The sequence below is a fragment of the Manis pentadactyla genome, chromosome 10, assembly GCF_030020395.1.
Source record: "Manis pentadactyla isolate mManPen7 chromosome 10, mManPen7.hap1, whole genome shotgun sequence".
Taxonomy (NCBI): domain Eukaryota; kingdom Metazoa; phylum Chordata; class Mammalia; order Pholidota; family Manidae; genus Manis; species Manis pentadactyla.
In genome coordinates, this window is record NC_080028.1 from 75,384,592 (window position 1) to 75,407,222 (window position 22,631).

General features: G+C 43.8%; 1 protein-coding gene across 6 annotated transcripts in view; it reads left to right on the plus strand.

The window, feature by feature from the left end:
• Positions 1 to 22,631, plus strand: part of IQCK (IQ motif containing K) — a 134,180-nt gene that overhangs the window by 82,004 nt on the left and 29,545 nt on the right. For 5 of the 6 annotated variants that reach the window (XM_057486992.1, XM_036917054.2, XM_057486994.1 and 2 more), the window contains one exon: positions 18,300 to 18,411. The exons of the other annotated variant lie outside the window; for it this stretch is intronic. In XM_057486992.1, the coding sequence (XP_057342975.1) occupies positions 18,300 to 18,411 (112 nt within the window). The remainder of the gene's footprint in view (positions 1 to 18,299; positions 18,412 to 22,631) is intronic. 6 annotated transcript variants of the gene reach the window in all.

Sequence of the window (22,631 nt, forward strand, 5' to 3'; positions counted from 1 at the left end):
ATTAGGGCCCCCTCTTTTCCTGGCTGGCAGGTAGCTGCCTTCTTGCTGGGTCCACTCGTGGCAGAGAGGAAAAGAACAAGCTCTCTGATTTCTTCTTATAAGGGCACTAATCCCATTATAAAGACCCCACCCAGGTGACCTCATCTAACCCTAGTCACTCTCAAAGGCCCCACCCCCAATGCCATTACACTGGGGGTGAGGGCTTCCACCTACGAATTTTGGGGAACACCAACATACAATCCCTAACAAGGTGTTTTAAGTAAAACATGGAAAGTGGCATTCCCATCCTATTCTAAACGTGTTTCCCAGATAGAACCACTGCAAGGTGTCTTCTCAATGTTTTCCCTTGGTATATATGAACATTAATGCATATTATAAATATGGGATATATGTATTTTTATAAATATGGGCTCACACTCTGACTGCCTCTTGCCTTTTCATTTAGCACTGAGGCTAACTTTCCACATCAGCACCTGTAGATCTCCTCAGAGCATTTGTATTTGAAGGAAGATGCACTTCTAATGTAGTTGGCAGGTAGGAATTTGGCCATTTTCTCATTCAAAATACTCACTACCCAAAGTGAGCTCTGAGAGGCAAGTCTCGGAGGAAACCTTTAGGAATGAGTGTTGATTTTTATTTTCTCAGCCAAATTCAAACAGTCAATGATTTAAAAGTCATCTTCTTTTTTCCTTCTACTTTCTTGTGCTTGTTGTGTTGGCTTCCCCAGATTGTTGGTCAGCTTTACAGCTCTCCTGACTTCCTCTTCCTCCTTCCCAGAGAGGGGTGTCTCCTGGCACTGCTGTTCCAGGCAGGGGCTGGGGGTGCATTTCCTCCCTTTGTGTGTGTCACTCGCCATCTCTCTGGCTTTCCTTTGGGGACAGCCACCCAACCAGGTGAGCCGGTGTCATTTAAAGCAGTATTTCTGTTCTCAGGCAGGGCTGGTTGTAGTTTCTGGATGACTTCTGGTACTGCCCAGGTGAAGAGGGATGGCATGTGACACACGGACAATGGCAGAAAGTGTGGTGTGAGTCACATTTTCCTTGTGAAGTGTAATGCTGCCTAGACCTCCTGCTCAAGACAAGTTTCTCTTGATTCTTTGCAGTTTTTTCAGGCAAATTGGAGGATTAATTTCAGGCTAATTTGAAGGTTAAGAGAGCAGGCTCTACAATTATTTCAGTGCTTTTGCTGATACTTGGTCACTAGTATTTACTGAGTGCCTACTATGTGGCAGGGAGGCAGTGGAAGTGAAACACAGTACTCAGGAGGCTATACCAGAGAGGTGGCGGTAGGAGCATGAAAGTTGAACCAAGAAAACTGTTAGGGTAACTATACCCTTGCTACTTGAATTGTTGTCCGTGGACCAGTGGTAGCATCTTCACATGGCAACTGGTTGGAAACACAGAATCTAGACCCCACCCCAGACATCCTGAATCAGAATCTGCACCTGAATCAGAAGCTCCCAGGTGAGCCTTGCATGCTAAACCTTGAGAAGCAGCGCTGGAGGTGACAGATGGAGAGCCACGGTGTGGGTTTGAATCCTGCCTTTCCAACCCAGTGACCTTCAGTAAATTACTTAATTTTCCCAAGCCTCAGTTTCCTTCCCTGTAAAATGGGAAAAACAATGGTGCTGCCGTCCTAGAGTTAAATGCGAGGGTATAAATGAAATAAATGGTGCGTGTCAGGTGCTTAGTGCTGTGCCTGGTACACAGTTAGGGCTGCATAATCATTAGCTCTTTTTTTAAATCGAAGTATAATTAATACACAATATTATATTGGTTTCAAGAATACAGCATAGTGATTCAAGAGTTATCTACATTATTAAATGCTCACCCCAGTAAGTGTAGTTATTATCAACATAGAAGATATTACAGTATTGTTGTAGATATCATTACAATATTATTATTGACTGTATTCTGTATGCTGTACTTTTCATCCCCATGACTAATTTGTATTATAATTGAGATTTTTGTGCCTCTTTATCCCCTTCATCTATTTCACCCACCCACTGCAACCCCTTTTCCATGGTAACCACCAGGCTCTTCTCTGTGTCTATGAGTCTGTTTCTGTTTTGTTTTGTTTGTTTGTTTGGTCTTGTTTAAGATTTCACAATAACTGGAATCATACGCTGTTTGTCTTTCTCTGCCTGGCTTATTTCACTTAGTATAACCCTCTGGGTCCATCCATGTTGTTGAAAATAGCAAGATTTTTAAATTTTTTATGGCCATTGGCTCTTTATTGACTTGACCTGATCCATGCGTTTTCTTCCCTAAGTATATATTCCTGATCATTTCCTTATGGTTTTCCTTAATTTTTTAAAATCCTGCATCAAAGAAAATCCTGTTTTTCAAAATATCCAAGCCCTCAATGAAAGGGACAAAGAAAGATCTTTGTCTGTGCCCAGCATGACTCCAGTCATACCCCAGAATGGAGATGCCCAGTTTCCATCACTCAAGTTTCCAGGCCCAGTTCTCAGGGCCACCCGGCAGACCAAAATAGGCCACAGCACTATAAATAGTGAGTTTGGGCTGCTTGGGACCTAGCTTCCCAGGCTGGCCCCTTTCCCTTCCCCTGCCTGGTCCTCTGGTTACTTCCATATACTCTGGGTTTTATCTGCAAGTGGATTTTCCTCAATATGGCCAGACAGTGCTTGTCACATTACCAGACTGTCTGTAAAGCCTGCCTTCTTATTTGCCCAATCACAGTGTACCCCAGGTATGTGATGGCAACTGAGAAACCAAGCTCCTAGAGGTTTTTTGTGAGGAAAAAATGAGGAAATTGTCGATTGGCAGGACTGGCAACATAATCTGCAGGGCCTGTTATCCAAAGTTATTAAGAGCTACTAGATGGTGTCCACAGAGCATTCAAACAAGTGTGAGGCCCTTCTAAGCCCAGAACTTGGGTGACCGCATAGGACAAAGGCCACAAAGCTGGCCCACGTATGAGGCACCTAGGGCTCTGTCTGGCAATTGGTAGCAGCCAAATTCCCAACTTTGCTGGAGTTTTACAGGCTAACCAGTTTCCCTTCAAGGCAAAGTTTACATAAATTGCACAAGTAAATTCTACCACTAAATCTAAGTGACTTAAAACCACAGAATACTGGTTATTTTTCATGATTCTGCAGGTTAACTGGAGAATTCCTCTGCTAATTTCTCCTGAACTCACTCATGTGGCTGCATTCAGTTAGTGCATTTGATGCATTCAGTAGCATCAGCTATGGGGGTCCCTGCCCAGCTCCACGATGGGGATCTGAGTTGCGCCCTCCAGACTCATCTGCATCACCTTCAGTGGGCACTCCTTGGCCATGATGAGGCATTCCAGCAGCATGATGGGATTCTTCACCTGGACCATCTGGGCTGGGCTGGAAGGTCCAAGCTGGCCTCCTGCACATGTCTGGGGCCTCAGTGCTGGCTGTTGGCTGGGCACTTAGGTTCTCTCCACATGGCCTATCATTCTCCAGTAAGTCAGACCAGCTTCCATACATGATGAAAGAAACATTCAAAGGGGACAAAGAGAGAAGCTTTGAGCCTCTTTGAGGCCTAGACCATGGGACTTGCACAGCAACACTTCAGTGACCTTCTGTTGGTCAAAACAAGTCACAAGGCTCACCTAGATTCAAAGAGGGGGAAAGCCCCCCCCCCCAACTTAATGAAGAGAGGGGTAAGGATTCAGGAAGCTGTGATTCACTGGGAATATAGGGCAACAGTTCTCAAACTTCAGCCTGCATCAGAATTATCTGGAAGGCCTGTTAACACACAGGTCGCTGGGTCCCAATCCCAGAGTGCCTGATTTGGAGGACTGGAGTGAGGCCTGAGAATTTGCATTGCAAACTAGTTCTCAGGTGATACTCATGCTGCTAGTTTGGGGACCACAATTTGAGAGTCACTGATGGAAGGGACTCGATGCCCACACTTTAGAGCAGAGGCTCTCGAGCTTGACTGCACATTGGAAATGTCTGGGCAGCTATAACTACATAAATGTCAGCTCTGGGTAGTAATGGTAAGGAAGAGAGCAAAGCATTGTGCAATAATATGGTCTTTGGCATAGCAAATATTACTGTAATGTAACCCTATAAATCATTGGAAAGTTCACTGAATACCTTAAATGCTTTTGCAACTTAATCATTCCTTGATTATTTGGGTAAACAAGTACCAAGAAATGTTGGATGAACTTTATCTCAACTGTCATCACTGAGCTGTTGGGGGAAGTTCTGTTTTTTCCACATATTTACAATGATTTGGCTTTATTAAAGGGACTTGATTAAAAAATAGGTGCAGCTTCCTGGGAGAGGGCCTTTCTAGAACTGCACTGAAAAGACTACTCCACAAAGCAGCTGCTGTTCATGAGTCACACTGATTTGCCTCCTGACTACACAGTAATAGCCTGAGCAGTTCTGATTTTAAGGATTTGCAATAATCAACATAACTTAATATAAATAAGAACTGAGACAAACTTGTACAGATGTTAGGGTAGTAAATCTTGTAACATTAGGGTCATTCTTCACATTCTCTTCCAATGGAGCAGGATTTCCCAAGCTTTTCAGATCATTAGAAGCACCTAGGATTCTTGCTAAATTTACTACTGTCTTGGCTCTACCCTCCAAGGGCTGAATCAGAACCTACAAGGGAAGAGCCTGGGGTTCTGTTTTTAACAAGTACCTTAAGTGACCTCAATATCATCAGGTAAGTTTAGGAAATTGTCTTAATATTTATAATACATATAGCAAGATGGAAGAGGCAATAAGGGAAGTTGGGGACTACAATTCTAATCCCCATTCATGGATAAGAGCAAGAGTTGGCAATGCTGAGGACAGAGACTGAGATGGCTGTGGGAGTAGAAAGGCCCAGAGGCAGAGACTGGCTTCTGCATGCACACTTGCTCTGAGTGGACGAGATTCTAGTGATTGACCTGCCACTGTGGAAATAAAGTTGGGTATAACCCTTTCACCCCAAGAACGTTCTACTGTCATTTCTTTGGTCACATTGAATCCATAGTGAACTTGTCTGGGGCTGAGATCCATTGGCAAGACACTGACCCTTGGATAAAAGATATGACCTCAGACCTGGTGTCTTGCCAATGGGTTTCAGCCCTGGACAAGTTCACTATGGATTCAGTGTGACCAAAGAAATTAGGAGCAAAACGTTCTTTGGGGTGAAAGGGTTTGTTACCCAGCTTGTTCTCCAGTGGTAGGTCGAGCACTAGTGTCTCTGCTTCAGCCCGAGCACTGGGCCGAGCTCTCTGAATAGCGCAATAAAAGCTTATTGCCTAACGGTGTGGAAGCGGCAGCCCAGCAACAGGCCAGTTACATCATCAGGTGGTTTAAGTTCAGTGAGGATCCTGGCCATAGGAACCCCAACTTCCCCACACCCCACCTCTCCAGGATACTTGCCTTACAATCTACACACTTCCAATCTTCCGCAATGGTCCCTGTGCAAGAAAGCTGGAGCACTGTAACCAGATTCCACAATAGCAACAGAGGATAACAACTTAGAGATAATAAAAATAAAGACACAGCAAGATTTTGATACAAAAATTATAATAATCCTCAAGCCAGAGGAAGTTCCCAATCCACAAAGACTTTAGGGGCGATAGGACACATGTTTTAATGTCACCAACATAGGTAAATCTTGTCCATCAGGTAGGATGCATGCAAGAGAGTACTCCTGTGATAGGACTGTAGCAGGAAGGGGGTCCCTTCCAGGTCTAGTATACCATACTTTTACTCCTTTCCCCGTGGGGGTTACTGAAGGGTCTATATATAGTGCTATGGAGGTGCATGCACTGGCCACAGTGATAAAACAAAACTCCCCGGTAAGATGCTCTTACCTTCTGGTCGTTTAGGATATACTACTGTGACCTTTGGCGGCCACTCTGCTGTTATTCCAGGAATACACAGGAGGCCAGCTTCCAGGCCTTGTCCCCAAGGTGCCGGGACAGCCAGCCATCGTTGGTCCATGTGTTGAAAGGTCCAAGGCCACGTCCACTCAATGGAGTCTCTGGGGTTCAGTGCAGCTGGTGCTGGCAGCAAGAGGTTATTCTGGTAGCCAAACCTCAGCTTCTGTGATTTTTCCTTGGTTTGTACTTGCAGTTGTATAGGGGAGGCAGCCATATGTGTTAACATGTCTACAGGACTCAGAACTCCCTTTCAGGGTCTCTCATTTAAATGCCGTAGCACGGTCCATAAGCGGAATGACCATCCCCGCAGACTATTGGTATCTGACTTTAGTCCGGATTTAACAAGCCATTGTGCCTCTCTGTCATGCCTGCTGTGGTAGGATTGTATGGCACCTGAAACTTCCACTAGATTCCCAGCTGTCGTACCCATTCTTGCAGTGTATGTCCAGTAAAATGGGTGCCCTGATCACTCTCAATCACCTGTGGTCGGCCATAGGCAGCAAAGAGACGCTCCAGGCCTCTTTTGGTCACCTGCTGGTCTGCACAATGGGTAGGAAAAGCAACCAAAAGTCCAGTAGCTGAGTTCACACCAGTCATCGCATACCTCTATCCTTTTGACACAGGTAGAGGCCCAATATAGTCTGTCTGCCACCTGACAAGGGGTATAGGCCCCTTAGCTATTGTTCCATGTTGCTGTGAAACTCAGTGTAAGTCCCTTTTGGAGCACATGACACACTCCTGCCAGGCTTTACTAACTTCTTCAAAGGTCAAAGGCAAGCCCCACCGATGGGCTACAGCCCACATTGTCTTTTGCCCTGCATGCAACAAGCACTGATGTAGCCATTGGGCTACATCAGAGGCAGGCTTTCCTTCTAACCAACGTATCTGGGCCAATTTATCTGCCTCATTATTTACTGGGGATGCCAGTGGCAAATAACCTGTCACATGGTATACTGTAATTATTTTAGTCTGACCACAGGCCCATAAGTCTTGCCATAATTCTTGCCTCCAAAGGGGTCAGTGACCAACCAGCAAGTTGGCATGGTACCAGGTTGGTAGCCACAGGGTCAAGCCCCGATAGCCCAACTTGTCAGTGCAGACAACTATAGGGGAGGGCTACTGGCTGATCACAAGCCACACAGACCGCAACTCTGCCCATTGACTGCTCTTTCCCTCACCATCTTCCATCCATATTGTCTCAGTCTTAGGATGGAAAGCTATGGTCCTCCATTTTGGGGGCTGCCCATGGCTGGAGCCATCTGTGTACCATGCATCTTCAGGTATAGGGGCTCTTCCCTCCTGATAGGGACTCTCTGCTACTAATGGTTTAAAAGCAAGTTTTTCACGTTTTTCACTAGTATATGTCACCGGCCCCAACAAGCGTTGGAGTTCTTCACTCAAGGGGCTACTAGAGAGGGCACTATGCTGCTGTAGGTAAGCAACCCACTTGGCTTGTGTGGGTGTTTGTGCCACACCACTCCTTAGCTTTTGGGTCCAGTTTTGTACCCACCTCAAGATGGCATAGGTCTTTTACCTTTATGGGGGCCATTCCAGTGATGGGTTCTGTAGCCAGCAAGGCGTGATACACAGCAGCCAGTTGTTTTTCTATCAAAGTGTATCGTACCTCTGCCCCTTTCCAGAGTTGTGACCAGAATCCAATGAGTTGGCGAGTTCATTCAAACCGCTGCCAGAGACCCCAGCCATAACCATCTTCAGTGACATGAACATCCAGCTCACAGGGCGCTGATGGGTCTATCACATTCAAGGCCGGCATGGCCTTGACTGCCCTTTTTGCTGTAGTAAAGGCAGATGCACATGTCTCATCCCAGTCCCACCTGATGCCCTTTTGTACCAACCGGTATAAGGGCTTCAGAATTTGTGCCAAGTGCGGGATAAACACTCTCCAGTAGCCTAGAAGACCCAGAAACTCCTGTAGCAATGCTACAGTTGTGGAAGTAGGAAAGGACTGGACTTTGTCTATAATTGCTTCTGGTATAACTTTGGTCTTACCCTACCAGATGACCCCCAAGAATTTAACAGACAAACCAGGTCCCTGAGCCTTGGTGCTATTCACAGCCCATCCTTTCTCCTGTAAATGTTGCAGCAGTCTAGGTGCTGCATCTTCTAGATCTGAAAAAGAATCGGACGTGAGCATGACATCATCAATATAATGGTACAGCCACACCGTTGGCAGTTTCTCCCATGTAGCCAAGTCCTGGGCTACAAGTTGATGACAGATGGTGGGGCTGTGGAGGTATCCCTGTGGAAGGATGGTGAAAGTCCATTGCTGTCCCTCCCATGTGAAGGCAAACTGTTCCTGACTTTCCTGCTCAATGTCAATGGAAAAGAAGGCATTAGTAAGATCTACCACATAACAGTATGTTCCTAGTTCATGGCTGAGGGTATCCATCAAGGCTGCAATAGAGGGGACAGCAGCATGCATAGGGGGTATGACTTTATTCAGTTCTCTGTAATCCACAGTCATACGCCAGGAGCCATCTGGCTTTTTTACAGGCCACACTGGGGAATCAAAAGGACTATGGGTGAGCTTTATAATATCCACCTTTTCCAGCTCCTGGAGAGTTGCTCCAATCTCTTTATGCCCTCCAGGCAGTTTGCATTTGGTATTAGTCACCCACCAAGACATAGGCAAAGCTATGGGCAGGTGCCTAGCATGTCCCCTCAGAACTGCCTTCACCACACATACTCTCAGTCTGAACTCACCTGCAGTGGTCTGCAACCATAGACCCTGCAGGATATCAATCCCCAAAATATACTCAGGAATAGGAGATATATACACGGTATACTCTTTGGGGGGTAAACGCCCTATTCCCGAAGGGATTTGGGCTTTTACTCTGATAGCCTTCCCCCCGTATCCATCTATGATAGTGGGGGTCTCAGGGAACTGCTCAGAGTTACCATGAATCAGCGAACAGTCAGCCCCTGTGTCCACCAGAGCCAGGACACGTATGTTCACCGGGGACCAATGGATAGCTATTTCAACATGTGGCCTCTGGTCCCCCCCTGGTCCCTCAGGGAAGATACCTTGACCTTTCCCTCAGTCAAACCATGTTCCCCAATCACCTTCCTGTGTGGGCTCAAGTGAGGTTGGCTTGTTCTCTAGCAGGAATTCTTGCAAACACACAGGCCGAACTCGTGGCTCTGTCTCTGACCTCTGCCTCTTTGGTCTTAATGGCTGGAACTGCTGCTCTGGTTTCAGCTGTTGCCATAGCTCTAGTAAGATCCTATTGGACTTTCCATCTAATTTCCTTCCATCTGCTCCTGCCTGTATTAAATCAACCCACATCTGGGTCCTCGTAACCTTTATAGGGCCCTGTAAGTTCTTCTTGCGAGTAACAGGTCTTATTTCTTTCCAGATTCTCGTTGCTTCTGCCTCTCCTAAGTCTGCTACTGTACGTGTCACCTTGCTTATGGGCTGCCCTAAGTGAGGGAAGAGATTGGCCATTAGAGACCCAAAGAGGGATGTAGGAGCCATTAGAAGTACAATATTTCTCACTCCAGTAGTGAAAATCTCTTCATCTGGGTTATAATTCTCTGGACTGTAGATGGCATTTCTTATGCCTAGCTCTCGTAGCACCTGTTGGAGTTCAGCATATGTCTGCCATCTAATAGGTGAGGATGGTAGATCACCCTGATTGGGCCACACAGCACAAAGTGTGGCCATAAGCCAATCAAGGAGGGAGTGACTCCCTGGGGTCTAATGTGCATTTTGTAATCGCTGCCTCAAGGCAGGCTGCACTGTCAGGGAAGACAGCTTTCCCATCTCTGATCCCAACAGAACAATTCCATCCACCTCTAAGTCCCACAGACGCAGGAGCCAAGCTAATATTGACTCTGAGGGCTTCTGCCTCAACCAGGAGCCCAAATCCACCAGCTCAGCCTGAGTATAGGGGCGGACCATAGAGTGCTCCATGACCTGGGGAGGGGGCTGCTCCTCTTCTTGAGGAACTTTCAGTTGCTGGGTCTTTATTTTCTCCACAACCACTGGGCGTGCTTTCAATACAGGAGGCACCAGTGCCTCTGGCACCACCCCTTCATCCTTCTCCAGCTCCTCCATTTCCGGGGCTGATGGCACCTTTCTCTCCCCTCCCCCGAGTGCCTCCTCTGCCACAACCTTTACCTTTTCTACTGTGCTTCACAGCAATGCTACCTCAGTGTTCAGAAGGTCTCTTACCTTCAGCTCAATGCTTCATAGCTGATGTTCTCATGCCACCTCTGCCTGTGCTTACCTCAGGAGTTCATCTTTTTCCTTGATGGCCTCTTCCTCCTTCAGAACACCTGGCAGTGCTGCCGTCTCGTCTCCAATGGTACCTTGCTGCCAGTGCTCTCGTGCTGCCTCCTCCTGCATCAAGGCCATCTCCTTCCTCAGGGCATCTACAGAGGTTTGCAGCCCGTGCTCTCATGCCACCTCCTCCCTTATCAATACCAATTCCCTCCTCAGGGCATCCACAGAAGTCTGCAGCTCGCGTTCTCATGCCACCTCTTGCATCAATGCCATTTCTCTCCTCAGGGAATCTACTGAAGTTTGCAGCTCCTGTTTTCACACTGCCATTTCTTGGGTCTCTTCTATAGACCTTTTTAAGACTGTGAGAAGCAGCCAACCCACAGTCCCCGCTGCCTCCCGGGCACTCTCCTTCTCAAAGGATCTGCTTACTGTACCAAGAGCCACCCCTACTGTCTCAGGTGTCACCTCCACTTGCCTCCAGTCCTGGGGTGGGGCCCAGTCCTCTAGGAGGCAAGCCAACTCAGACCACATACCCATTGGGGGATGATCCACTTTTTCCCCATTCACAGGGGCAGCCCGCTGAAGTACCCCTCACATAATGGCAGCCTATCTTTTTTCTTGGTCAACAGTGAATCCTGCCGACTACGCCAATTGTCTTGCCAATGGGTTTCAGCCCCAGGCAAGTTTGCTATGGATTCAGTGTGACCAAAGAAACTGAAAGCAAAATGTTCTTTGGGGTGAAAGGGTTTATTACCCAGCTTGTTTCCCGGTGGTAGATTGAGCACTAGCATCTCTGTCTCTGCCCAGAGTGCTGGACCAAGCTCTCTATATAGCACAATAATAGCTTATTGCCTAAAGGTGTGGAAGAGGCAGCCCAGCAACAGGCCAGTTACATCATCGGTGATTTAAGTTCAGTGAGGATCTTGGCCATAGGAACCCCAACTTCCCCACACCTGGACAAATTTGGAATTAGAACTAAGGCCCTCAGTTATTATGAGCTCATAATAAAAAATAAGCAAACAAGGGAGGGGGTTGCCAGTTAATACAATCAACTGGAGAATCTAGACCTCAAGAGTGGCAGTTTGAGACTGTGAAATAAGTAGGTATTAGATGATTATTTAGAGAATTAATAATTTTTAAGAAGAATGTAAACCTTGCTGAAAGAACAGGCCAGTAAGAAAAAAATCAATTTGAGAAACAGCTTACTTCTAGAAAACAATTTAGTGAATGGGCTAAATCAGTGCTTCTCAAGTTTAAGGGAGTTTCCCAATTGCCTGGAGAGTTTGTTAAAACACTGGGTCCCCTTCTGTGGATAAAATGAGAGTTCCTGTGGCCAGGATTCTCACCTGGCCATGGCTGACTAGCTCACTGCACACCTGTGGGCAATACACAGCTGTTGACTCTATAAAAAGAATTCTGCCCAGTGCTCTGGGCGTGACACGGTGGCAGGGCTGCAAGGCTGCAGGAGAGCAGAGCAGAGGCTGGAGTGGTGGCAGCGCTGAGGACAGAGGCCCAGAGGATGGCTGTGTGGGACGACTGTGCAGATAGGCCTGAAGGATGACTGTGCAGACAGAGGGGCCCAGAGGCAGAGACTGGCTTGCTGCATGCAGACTCGCTCTGAGTGAATGGGATCTTAGTGACTGACCTGACACCTGGAAATAAAGTTGGGTATAACCCTTTCACCCCAAGAACATTTTGCTATCATTTTCTTTGGTCACACTGAATCCATAGCAAACTTGCCCGGGGCTGAAACCCATTGGCAAGACACCTTCTGTATTCAATTCTGACTTAATAGGTCTTAGGTGGAGCCCATGAATTTGCATTTCTAACAGGCTCCTAAAGAATGCTGATGTTGCTGATATATGGGCCATGTTTTGGGTATGAGTTAAATAGCAGGTAGACATAGCTGGAGGAGTAATTAGTAAACTGGCAGGTAGATCTGGGAGATAGAGTGTAGCAGATAGAGATAAGTGTGGAAAAGCAGGTGAGACAAAGACAGAATAAGAAGGTCCAATATAAATCTAATAGGAAGTTCAGAGACCAACAACAGAAAATGAAGGAGAGGCAATGTTTACAGAGATACTGAGTATGAATTTTCCAAAGCTGAAGAAACATGAATCCTGAACTTAGATAAATAAAGATGAAACCATCCCAAAATACTACATAGTGAAACTATGGAAAGCCAAAACCAAAGAAGCCTTAAAACCATAATGAAGGATTACCTACAAAAGGAAAACAGTGAGAGTGACCAAGACTTCCATTCAGCAGTGGTATAAGACAGAAAACAGTCAGTGCACTATCTTCTAATCCCAAGGGAAAGAGCATTCAGCCTAGAATTATATGCACACTACATTATCATTCAAGAGCAAGGGCTAAATGTTCAAAGACATCTCTCACTGAAAGAACTACTAAATAATGTACTTCAGTTTGGGGAAAATGGAAGTTCCTATGGCCAGGTTCCTCACCTGACCCTAAACTACTTGATAAAGTAATTGGCCTATCCCTAGGCTACTGCTTCCACACCTGTAGGCAATAAGCTATTATTGAATGAGTCACTGTGTAAAGAGCTCTGCCCAGTGTTCTGGGCGGAGGAAGAGTTGGAGGTGGATTACTGACCTGAGACTGCTGGATGCACACGTGATTCAAGTGCTCTACCTACCCTGCCATGAGAATAAAGCCAGGTATAAACCCTTTTAGCCCAAGAATGTTCCATTGTCATTTCTCAGTCTCACTGAATCCATAGTGAATTTGCCAGGGGCTGAAACCCTCAGGCAAGACATTCAGTTAGAAGGAAATTGAACCTATAAGGAAGGAAGGGAGTGGGATGCAGGAAACAATGGTAATGAGAAGCTGATTGATCTAAATAGACATTGACTACATTTATATGCATTCATACATATGTAGGTACGTGCATACATATATACACATGCACACATACACACACTAGTAGGGCATAAATGTGGGGAAACAAATACTAGATGGCAATCATGAAAGTTAAGAGTGGGAAGACTGGAATTAAAACATCTAAAGTCCTTGTAATTGAGAGGAGCCTAGACAGATTAGTTTTTTACTTTAAGTTGTTTATTATATTATAAAAACATATAAAGGTAATAAAATGTGAACTAATCAGTAGAAGGGGAAAAAATGGAATACAGAAAATCCAATGCAATAGAAGGCAGGAAAGGAAAACAAGACATAAAAGCATGATAAATAAAAAACAATGTGAGTGAGATCAATACAAATATGTCACTGATCACAATAAATGTTAAGTAAGATAAGATCTTTGATTTTCAGATTGGATTAAAAAGAAACCTGTCTCTATGCTAGAGGTACAGTAACCCAAAATGATCCAGAATAGTTGAAAACAAAGAGGTGGAAAAAGACATACAACACAAATACCAACCAAAAAGAAAGTGATCTTGCATTGTTAATATCAGATAAAATCAACTTTGAGGCAAAAGGCATTATTGGAGATTAAGATAAGTAATTAAGTTATTAATGATAAAGGAGTAATTTAAATTCTGTGTTTTCCATTGGATTAGACTTTGAAACAATGTTATTCACAACCTAGTCCATTGAATTTACTGCTCACTATTGTGGTACAACCCACCATTTAAAAAGTGCTGCTCTAGAACACACTTCTATCTTCCCTGAAAGCCCCAAGTAACCCCTAAGAGGCGAACTGTCATACTGCAGATGAGTGTCTGCAATGCCTCTATGACATCGGGAAATACATGTTATCTACAGGTTTTTATAATTAGTTCCTAAAGGCAGTAAGGATCACTCATAACCACCAGAACGAGAAACCAACTTTCCTTTTGCCAAAGGTCTGAAAAGAAATCACAAAGCTTGCTTACAGAGAGAAAATTGAATTCATGAGAGAGCTGGGAACTCTGAATATTTCATTAGGTAATTGAAAGAGGTTTTGCAGGCATATATTCCCTTTATGTTGAGGTCTGCTTTTCTTGAGTATAAAATCCTTCAGTATAATCATTGTTATGTCAAGTCATAGCAAAGATGTGGGAAGGTCCTTTTCAGGGGCACTGAGCTGGAGGCTCACTCTGGTGAGCCCTCCCGAAAGGCTGTCCACTGTGTTGCTTCTCCAGCATCTTGCTCCTCCAGGGCAGTTAGAAAAACTCCAGGGAACCATCCAGAGAGGAGAGCTGATGCGATGTTTCTTTCTGTTTTGCCAAGAAGCAGGGAAAACAACTGCAAGCTAAGAGGAGTTCAAAGTATGAAGAATTTCAGAGTTCCAGGCAGCAGCCTCTCTTTCCTTCCCTCCCCACAGTCACCACCTCACATCCTGATACTTCTCTACCAGCTGACCAACGCCTAAAGTCACACAGTTCTACAACCATTTATGTACTCAATAATTTGTAACCCCTTGGGAGGAAGCATCACTTACAATTGTATGAATCACTGACTCTTCATCCAGTTGGCTCTGGGTCCTACCAGCAGTGGTAAAATGCAGCTTCAGAGCTGAATTCAGATTATTCTCATCATTTTTTTTTTAGAGTTCATTAAAAAACTTTAATGTAAGGCACTGTTGTCCAAAGTTAAATGAGGGATAACACAGCCCACATGATGCTACTTCGCTCTCCCTCTTATTCTCATCATTTTTATTTAAAGAATTGCTAACACAGTGAGAGCTTCCTATGTGCCAGATGATGTATCATCTTGTTTTTCCATCCAGTGAAGGAAGTATTTGTATTATCCCCATTTCACAGATGAGGAAATCAAGGCTCAGAAGGCTCAAGTAACTTGCTTAAGGTTCCTCAGCTGGTAAATTGCAGATTTGAGATTTAACTCCAGGCTTTCTGATCCAGAGTTGGCTTTCTTAACCAAAATGGTACCTTGTTTTGGCTTTCATTGGAGTTACATATAATTAGAATTTGGTTCGTGGGCACTTTTTAAAAAATTCACATCCGCATAGTAGTTTTCTTCCTTGTCTTAACCCCAAAGTCAAATATACAATAATGTGTATAGTACTCTGTGTATCTTGTCTTAGAAGAGCAGATGGAGTCCAGGTTATTTAAAGAAGTAAAAGAAGAAAGCCATTCATAACAGAGCCTTTGTTTTAAAAGCAGTGAAGTCTATGGAAAGCCAAAACCATTAAACTTTGGTTGTGCATTAAACATTACACTGCACTCTGTGGTATTTGCTGATTGGCACAACCACTGCCATTTAAACTGATGCCCTAATCATGACAAGAATGACCAGGGTTACCCCAGTTCAATGGGTGCATGCTTTCCCCAGGGCTCACAAAAGCCTTTCCTAGGGATCCAGGCTTTCCTGGTAATGACAAGTTAACTCACAAGGCTAGTGTAAGTAAATAGTCCTCGTTTTGAAATGAAGGAAATCAAGGAAAAAATGAAGGATCTCTGGCCAAGCAGAAGAAAATCACTCAAACTGCTCAGCAGAACCCTGAGAACAATCGCAGGCTTCCAGAATGATGGGGAAATGGGTGTTTCTGTTTGTTGAATATTTGGGCAATTGAGAGTTCAAGGGATTGTAGGAAAAATTCATTATTTTTCTCTCAGCAGTCTGTTACTTAAAATTTAAACACTTGTGTTTGTACAATATATGGTTATAATAAACATCCCAAACAATCCAATCCAGAAATTTCACTTTTAAGCCCTTCCTCCCCCTCCAGTGCCACTTCCTCCCTAGAGGAACCCACACTCCCTGTGTATCCTTCGGAACTTTTAACAACAACTATTATAAAGGAAGAATTTGACTATAAGAAAACTTTGCTGATTATAATTAGTGTTGAACTCTCTATAGTGATTGATTCAGAAGATCCTTTGGCTTTGTCATTAATACGGGTATCAGTGGTCACAGTGCAGAAATGTGGGGATTTCTGGGAGCTTGGATCCTGATAAACAGAAGCTCATGAGAAAGTTGTGGATAATCCCTTTTCAGCCCCCAGGGCAGCTTGGGTTTGCTCAGAGCTCAGCGGATAACCCTCCTACCCAGAAGAGAGAGATGTGGAAGGTGCCTAATCCTATGAACATAAGAATTTAGGCAACACTGTAAAGACATCGGTTTGTAATTTAAAAGATTTTGGGGGTTACCTTATGTTCTATGACACCAATATAGGGCTGCTTTTATTCTAAAATTTGCATAACTGTATATGTATATTCATATACAGTACTTTATATATATGTATAATTTTAAAAAATACATTTATGGATAAGTTGTGTATTTTCTTTTTCTTCAGGCAAGAGTAGCTTCCATTTATAAATTCAACAGGAAACAGTGTTCTTTAGAAAAAAAAAAAAAAAAGTCACTCGAGTAGTTTTCTTAAGACAAGCAGAGCAGCCCATGCCCTGGGAAAGGAAGTAATAGGAAAGACTTTATTTTTCTTGAGTTTGATAAAGCCATCTCTCTAAATTCCTCATGGTGAGTAGGGCTTTGGTGTGCATTGAATCAATTTGCATAATGAACCCAGGAATTTTCTGGAAGGGAAGGAGTTGCGATTACCCCCATTTTTCTCCAAGATTTCTAGTTATAAAAACCCATGAGAGGACCCTTCTAGAGGAAACAGGACTCTTTGGAAACTAATCCAGGAAGGTAAAAAAGTTAAAGGATGTCCATGATTGCAAGTTTGTCAAGACTGGGCTCCCCATCACTTCAATATGGATATTCCTGCTTGGAAACTAAAAAAATTAAGTGCTTTCATATTTTGGTGGTGGGTCTGGATCTAAATAACTTTTGCTGCTTGGTCTTTTGTTTCAGATTCCACAAAGGGCAAATCTCTTGGGATGTCCAGCAGCCTTATATGGTATACTCACCTAAACAACATGCTGCATTTTCCAAATACCTTTTCAGTCCAGCTTTGGTGGGGCTATAAGGTAGTTGACAGTGAAACCTGACTCAGTTTAGCTTCCTGGGTGACTGTGTGTCCTGGTGCGTAGTTGTGTGGGTGACTCTAAATAGTGGAAACTCAAAGAACTGCAGTGATCACAGTAGGAAGCCTGGATCCCAAAGACCAGAGTAGGAAGCCTCAAGATCCAGTGATGGTCTGAAAAAGCAGGAGGGTTGGCCCTGGCTTCATGGCCTGACCTTGATGAGCAGAACTAGAACACCATACACTCCACCCACCTTCTCTCCATGACTAACTCTAGTTCATCTTTCAAAACTCAGCCCAAAGGTCAACTCCTCCATCGAGTGTTTCCTGACCACTCCAGGCTGAGTTCAGTGCTCCCTTTGTGTTCCCTTGTACTCACTTATATCCTCACTTTTAACCACACTGTAGTGACCTTACTCCTGTATTCACTGTGTCTCCTACTAGACTCTGAGTCCCTCAGCACAGCTGGAACATGTTTGAATCCCAGCTCCACTATTTCCCAGCTCTGCAACTCAGCAAGCTGCTGAAACTCAGTTTTCTCATCTGTAAAATGGGGATAATCACTCCTACCTTATTGGGTTATTTTGGTGGTTAAAATTTGTAAAACACTTAAACAATGCCTGGGACATAAGTGCTTAAAATTATTAGCTATAGTAATACTATAAAATAAAAATAATTAAAATTGTCATTAATAATTTCTTTATTTCCAGTGTCTGGCACAAAGCCCAGTATGCAGTAGGCACTTAATCATCAGTGTTAAATGAAACTATGATTATCTAGAACTGTGCTATCCAGTACAGTAGCCATCAGTTTATGTGGCTTTTGAGCACTTGAAATGTGTCTAGTTTAAACTGAGATGTGCCCTAAGTGTAAAATACACACTGGATGTTGAAGACTTAGTATGGAAAACAGAAAGTAAAATATCTCATAAATAATCTTAATGGTAATATTCTGGATCCTTTAGGTTAAATAAAATCGAGTCTTAAAAATAATCTCATCAACTTATTTTTACTTTTTAAAATGAGACTGTAATGAAACTTAAAATTACACATGTGGCTACATTAGATTTCTGTTGGGTAGCACAGATCTAGAATGTTCTCATCCTATCCGTAGTATAGCAAATTATCACATCCTCCTCTATGCTCAAATAGTACATAAACTTAAAGAATATAGACAATTAATTTAGAACAATGATTCACTTAGAATCAAAAGTACAACCAATTGGTTTCTGAAGGATTTTCCTTGTAGGGTTAACAACCTAATGCAAAAAAGTATGTAAAAAGGGAACTAAAGCTTTGCGGAATTTTCCAGGTTCGGTGTGATCCTGAGATTCAAGAATTGCGTCAGTGGCAGAAGAAACTGCATGAGGAAAAGCATATTCGCCAGAGAGTCAAAATTTTCTGGGCCAAACAAGAGCAGAAAGGTCAGTGGCTTAAGTCACAGTCCTCAGTTTGTTCAGGAAAAGCTAAAATCTTATCCCAGGCTTAAGAAGGATGCCCTCTGAGCTTTTATAGGGTCCTTGTGTTTGCAAGGAACTCGATTTGTGTACGGAAGTGGCTGCTTATTGAGATTCTGCTCTGGAATGACAGAGGTAATGTGATGTAATTTTCATGGCCATTCCCCTCAGTCAGAGACAAATTGAGTGTCATCCTGTGTCTGCAGGTCTCTTTTTGTTTAAGCTCCAAGACAAGAATAACCCATCATTTTGGAAACACGGTGTCTAGCAATGTGATGGGTAGTTATTCTCTGAAGTTGTTGATTATGAGTCTAAACTTAAATGGTGTCTTACACTCACCCTCTCTCCTTTTGTGAGAAATTAACACACACACCCTAAAGCACAAAGAATCACATAACAAGTACCTTTCACCTGTCGTAGTCAAGTATCACCAATTTGTCCTATTTTCTTTCCTCCTTTTTTATTTTTAAACTTTAAGTTACTACCTGTTAATCATAGGAAAATTAGAAGAACAGTAGCCAAAAAGGGAAACATCCCACCACTATTAATATTTTGGTACACTTCCTGCTATACTTTCTCCAGTACAAAAATATGCAAATAAGCATATATTCACAGTTTCTTTAAAGTGGGATGTTACTTTCTGTCACATGTATGTCTCTACATTCTGTTATGTAATCTACCTTGTCACTGGACATACAATGTCATTCCAGCCAACAACTAGAGAGTGGTGCTGTGATGTTTAATGGCTGTGTGGGGATCCTCATTCCAACCACTGAGGGTTCTTTGCATTAATGGCTGAGTCCACGGCTGGGGTAGGCAAAGTAGAAGATGAGCCTAGAACATCTTATGCCAGAAAATAAGGCTCAAAAAATGTGGAGACCTGGGAAAGAATCCAGGCTCCAGCTTGAGGGGAGTCGCCCTGAGCAAATCTGAGACGATTTAAGCCTCAAAATTAACAGTGACAGAAATGAATTATAACTCACTGACTAAAATACAAATCAAAATGTCCATATGGATACAAAGTAAGTTAAAGGAACAAACAAACAAACAGCAAAGAAGAGGAAGCTTTTCTTTCCACTAGAATGCCAACTAATATGCTGAAAGGTGTAATGAAATTAAAAAGTCACCATTTTGTAACTATACTAGTGACTAATTGACTCAGGCAAGAACCATCAGTAGTTGCTTAACCATTGAAAGCTTGGTGATATTTAGAGTCTCAAAATAGTCATTAGCATAAAGGGAAGGGAAAATAACAACTGTGCATTAGAGAAGCCTGGCAGACCCTGGCACACCCACCTTAACCAAGTGTTCAAAATTAATCTCACCAATAACGGGACAAACTGACATCATGTGCCTCCTGGTAGGAGATCCTGAGAGCGACACATATCACATCTGCTGGTGCACTATTCCTGTCAAAACATATGACCTGAATCTAATTGTGAGGAAACATCAGACGCACCCAAATTGCAGGACGTGTTCCAAAATAAACAATTTGGACGCTTAAAAAAATGTCCATGTCAAGAAAGAGCAAGATTAAAGGAAAACAGAGACATGATTGCTAAATGCAGCTCATCACCTTAGATTGGATCCTGGATGGGAAAAAATTCTATGAAAGACAATACTGAGACATTTAGCAAACTATGAATATGGGCTTTATATTAGATAATAGTACATGGCACGATTAAATATCCTGATTTTGATCAAAGTTTTGGGGCTGTACAAAAAACCTACTCATTCTTAAGATACCTGCTGTGTCGGCCCCTCCCTGCCTCTGACCCACAGACAAGGGAGGAGACGCGATGAGATATCGAAGATCTGAAAGGACCAGCCAGGGGACTCTAGGCTTAACAGCGCAAGAGTAGTGCTTAAAAGGCACTTCTCATATTTATTGAGCAAATGAACTTAAAATGAACTTAAACGTCATTATCTGGCCTTGAGTCTAGTCCAAGGACGTGATGCTCCTCAAGGATACTGAAACCATGTGAGGGCGGTCACGAGTTGTAGGAAAAACAATCAAGTCATGTGTATTTGTACATTTGATTTCTATATTACTTGATTTATGTATTAATCCCATTCATCCCACACTGCTGAAAGTTTTAAGGATCAAGGGATATGATAAGAGGCTTAAGCTCAAACGACTCAGAAAAAAATAATGTGGAACACTCATGCACACAAATGCATACACACAGAATATGATGAAATAAATATAGCAAACGATAAATAGCCAGTGAATCTGAGAGTTCTTTGAATGATTATTACAATTTTATGTAAGTTCAAAATTATAAGCTAAAAAAAAACAGCAGTGCCTCACCTCCAGAGTATCTGACTTGATGGTTTGGGGATGGGCCCCAAGCACAACTGTGTTAATGTCAAGTTTCCCCAGTTGTAACAGTCAGCCAGAGTGGAGACCCTAAAGAGATGCCGGATCCTGTGTTGTTTTGTGCTGACCTTAAAACATGGAGTTCTCTAGACCTGCATGTCCTGAGCTCTGGACAAGAGAAGTCCTGCTGACCTGTGATCGCACTTCTGTTATTTACTTGGCAGTTCTAAGTCTTCCCCTCTAGAGTGTAAGCTCCATGAGGAGAAAAACCTCGTCCTATACAGTGCCTACTGCAGAGTGAGCAGGAGATAAAATACTGGTTGTATGAGTGAGTGAGTGAATAAATGGATGAATGGATGGATGGATGGATGGATGGATGGATGGATGGATGGGTGGATGGATGGGTGGATGGATGGGTGGATGGATGGATGGATGGCTGGGTGGATGGATGGATGAATGGATGGGTGCGTGGATGGGTGCGTGGATGGGTGGGTGGATGGATGGGTTCTGAGCTTACATGAGCCAGCGTGTGGACAGTGCTTGGCACAGAGAGGGAGCTCATCAGATTGGCCATTGAGTGTCCCTGGTCAGGAAGCAGCCTGCGCTATAACTGTTTGGCAGGCCCAACACAGGACTCTTTTCTATACACAACTACTGTTTCATTTTGCTTCAAAATTGGAAGACCATCAAGGCTGTAATCAGTTTAAAGATCAGGGAAAGTGCAGTGTGTCTATTTATTTCCGTAGTTACTCCTCTGAGTTGACTTGGTGTTGGTTTACTGACTGATTTGGCTTGCCGTGTAGCAGGGAGGGCAGATGGGAGGTAATGCGGGTAATCCAGCCAGCGGCCGAGGGGCAGAGGGGAAGCAGTGCCATCTCCATCACCTGCTGCTCGTGCCTCATGCTGCCTTTCAAACTACCCGTGTGAATAGGGAGAAAGAAGCCATGGAAGAAAGGCTCCAGAAGGAGCAGTGCTTTCCAAATGAGGGTGGGTCTTCAGTAAATGCCCCAATGTGAGCTCATGGGTAAATGTGTCCTTTACCATGAGACTGTAAGGTGGCCTTTGGGTAAAAAAGACAGTTCTACACACTGTCTCAGATCTGTGGTCAGTTAAGAAGGAAGTCAGTACAGTGCAATGGGAGAAGACTGGGTTTTAGAATCAGCCAGACCTGCTCATGGGGCCCTTTCACTTTTATCTGTGTGACCCTGATCTAGGTTAACTTCATTAAGCCTCCATTTTTCCATTTACCAAAGGAGATTAATACTAATTATGTGTCTCATATGGTGGTTGTAAGATTATAGGAGATGATCTTTAGAACAAGTCCTGGCACATAGTTGTGCTAAATGTTGGTTATTGTCATGATTAGTATTGTTAAAACATCTGTGGGCCTTTAAACGATTTTGTGTGGCTTTCCCGCAGGGTCTCCAAGCTGCATGGGGTTCATCTCACTCTTCATGGTGCCCCCATGCCTAGTACAGAACCTGGTGCAGAGCATGCATACTCTGCATATTTGGTGGCTGGAGCTCTGGGCTTCATTCTACAGATGAGTAGCTAGAGGCCCAGGAAGGTCAAACAAGTTGCCCAAGGTCACACAGCCAGTACAGGGCCTCGTGATGGGGCCCAGGCCTTCCCTTTTTCTGTCCAGTGTTCAGAGGAGAGACACAGATGGACAAGACGCCCTCTTGAATTCTCCCATCAGACCCCGCCCTCTCGGGAGTCCTCCTGAATGTGACACATCACATCCTGGGCTTCGGGGTCTTGTTCTGTGTGTCAGGGCTGAATTACAAGGAGCTGGATACCAACCTGCTGCCCACCAACGGAAGTAGGACTTTTTGTTCCCCTGAAGTGTCGCCAAGCTAATTAATTT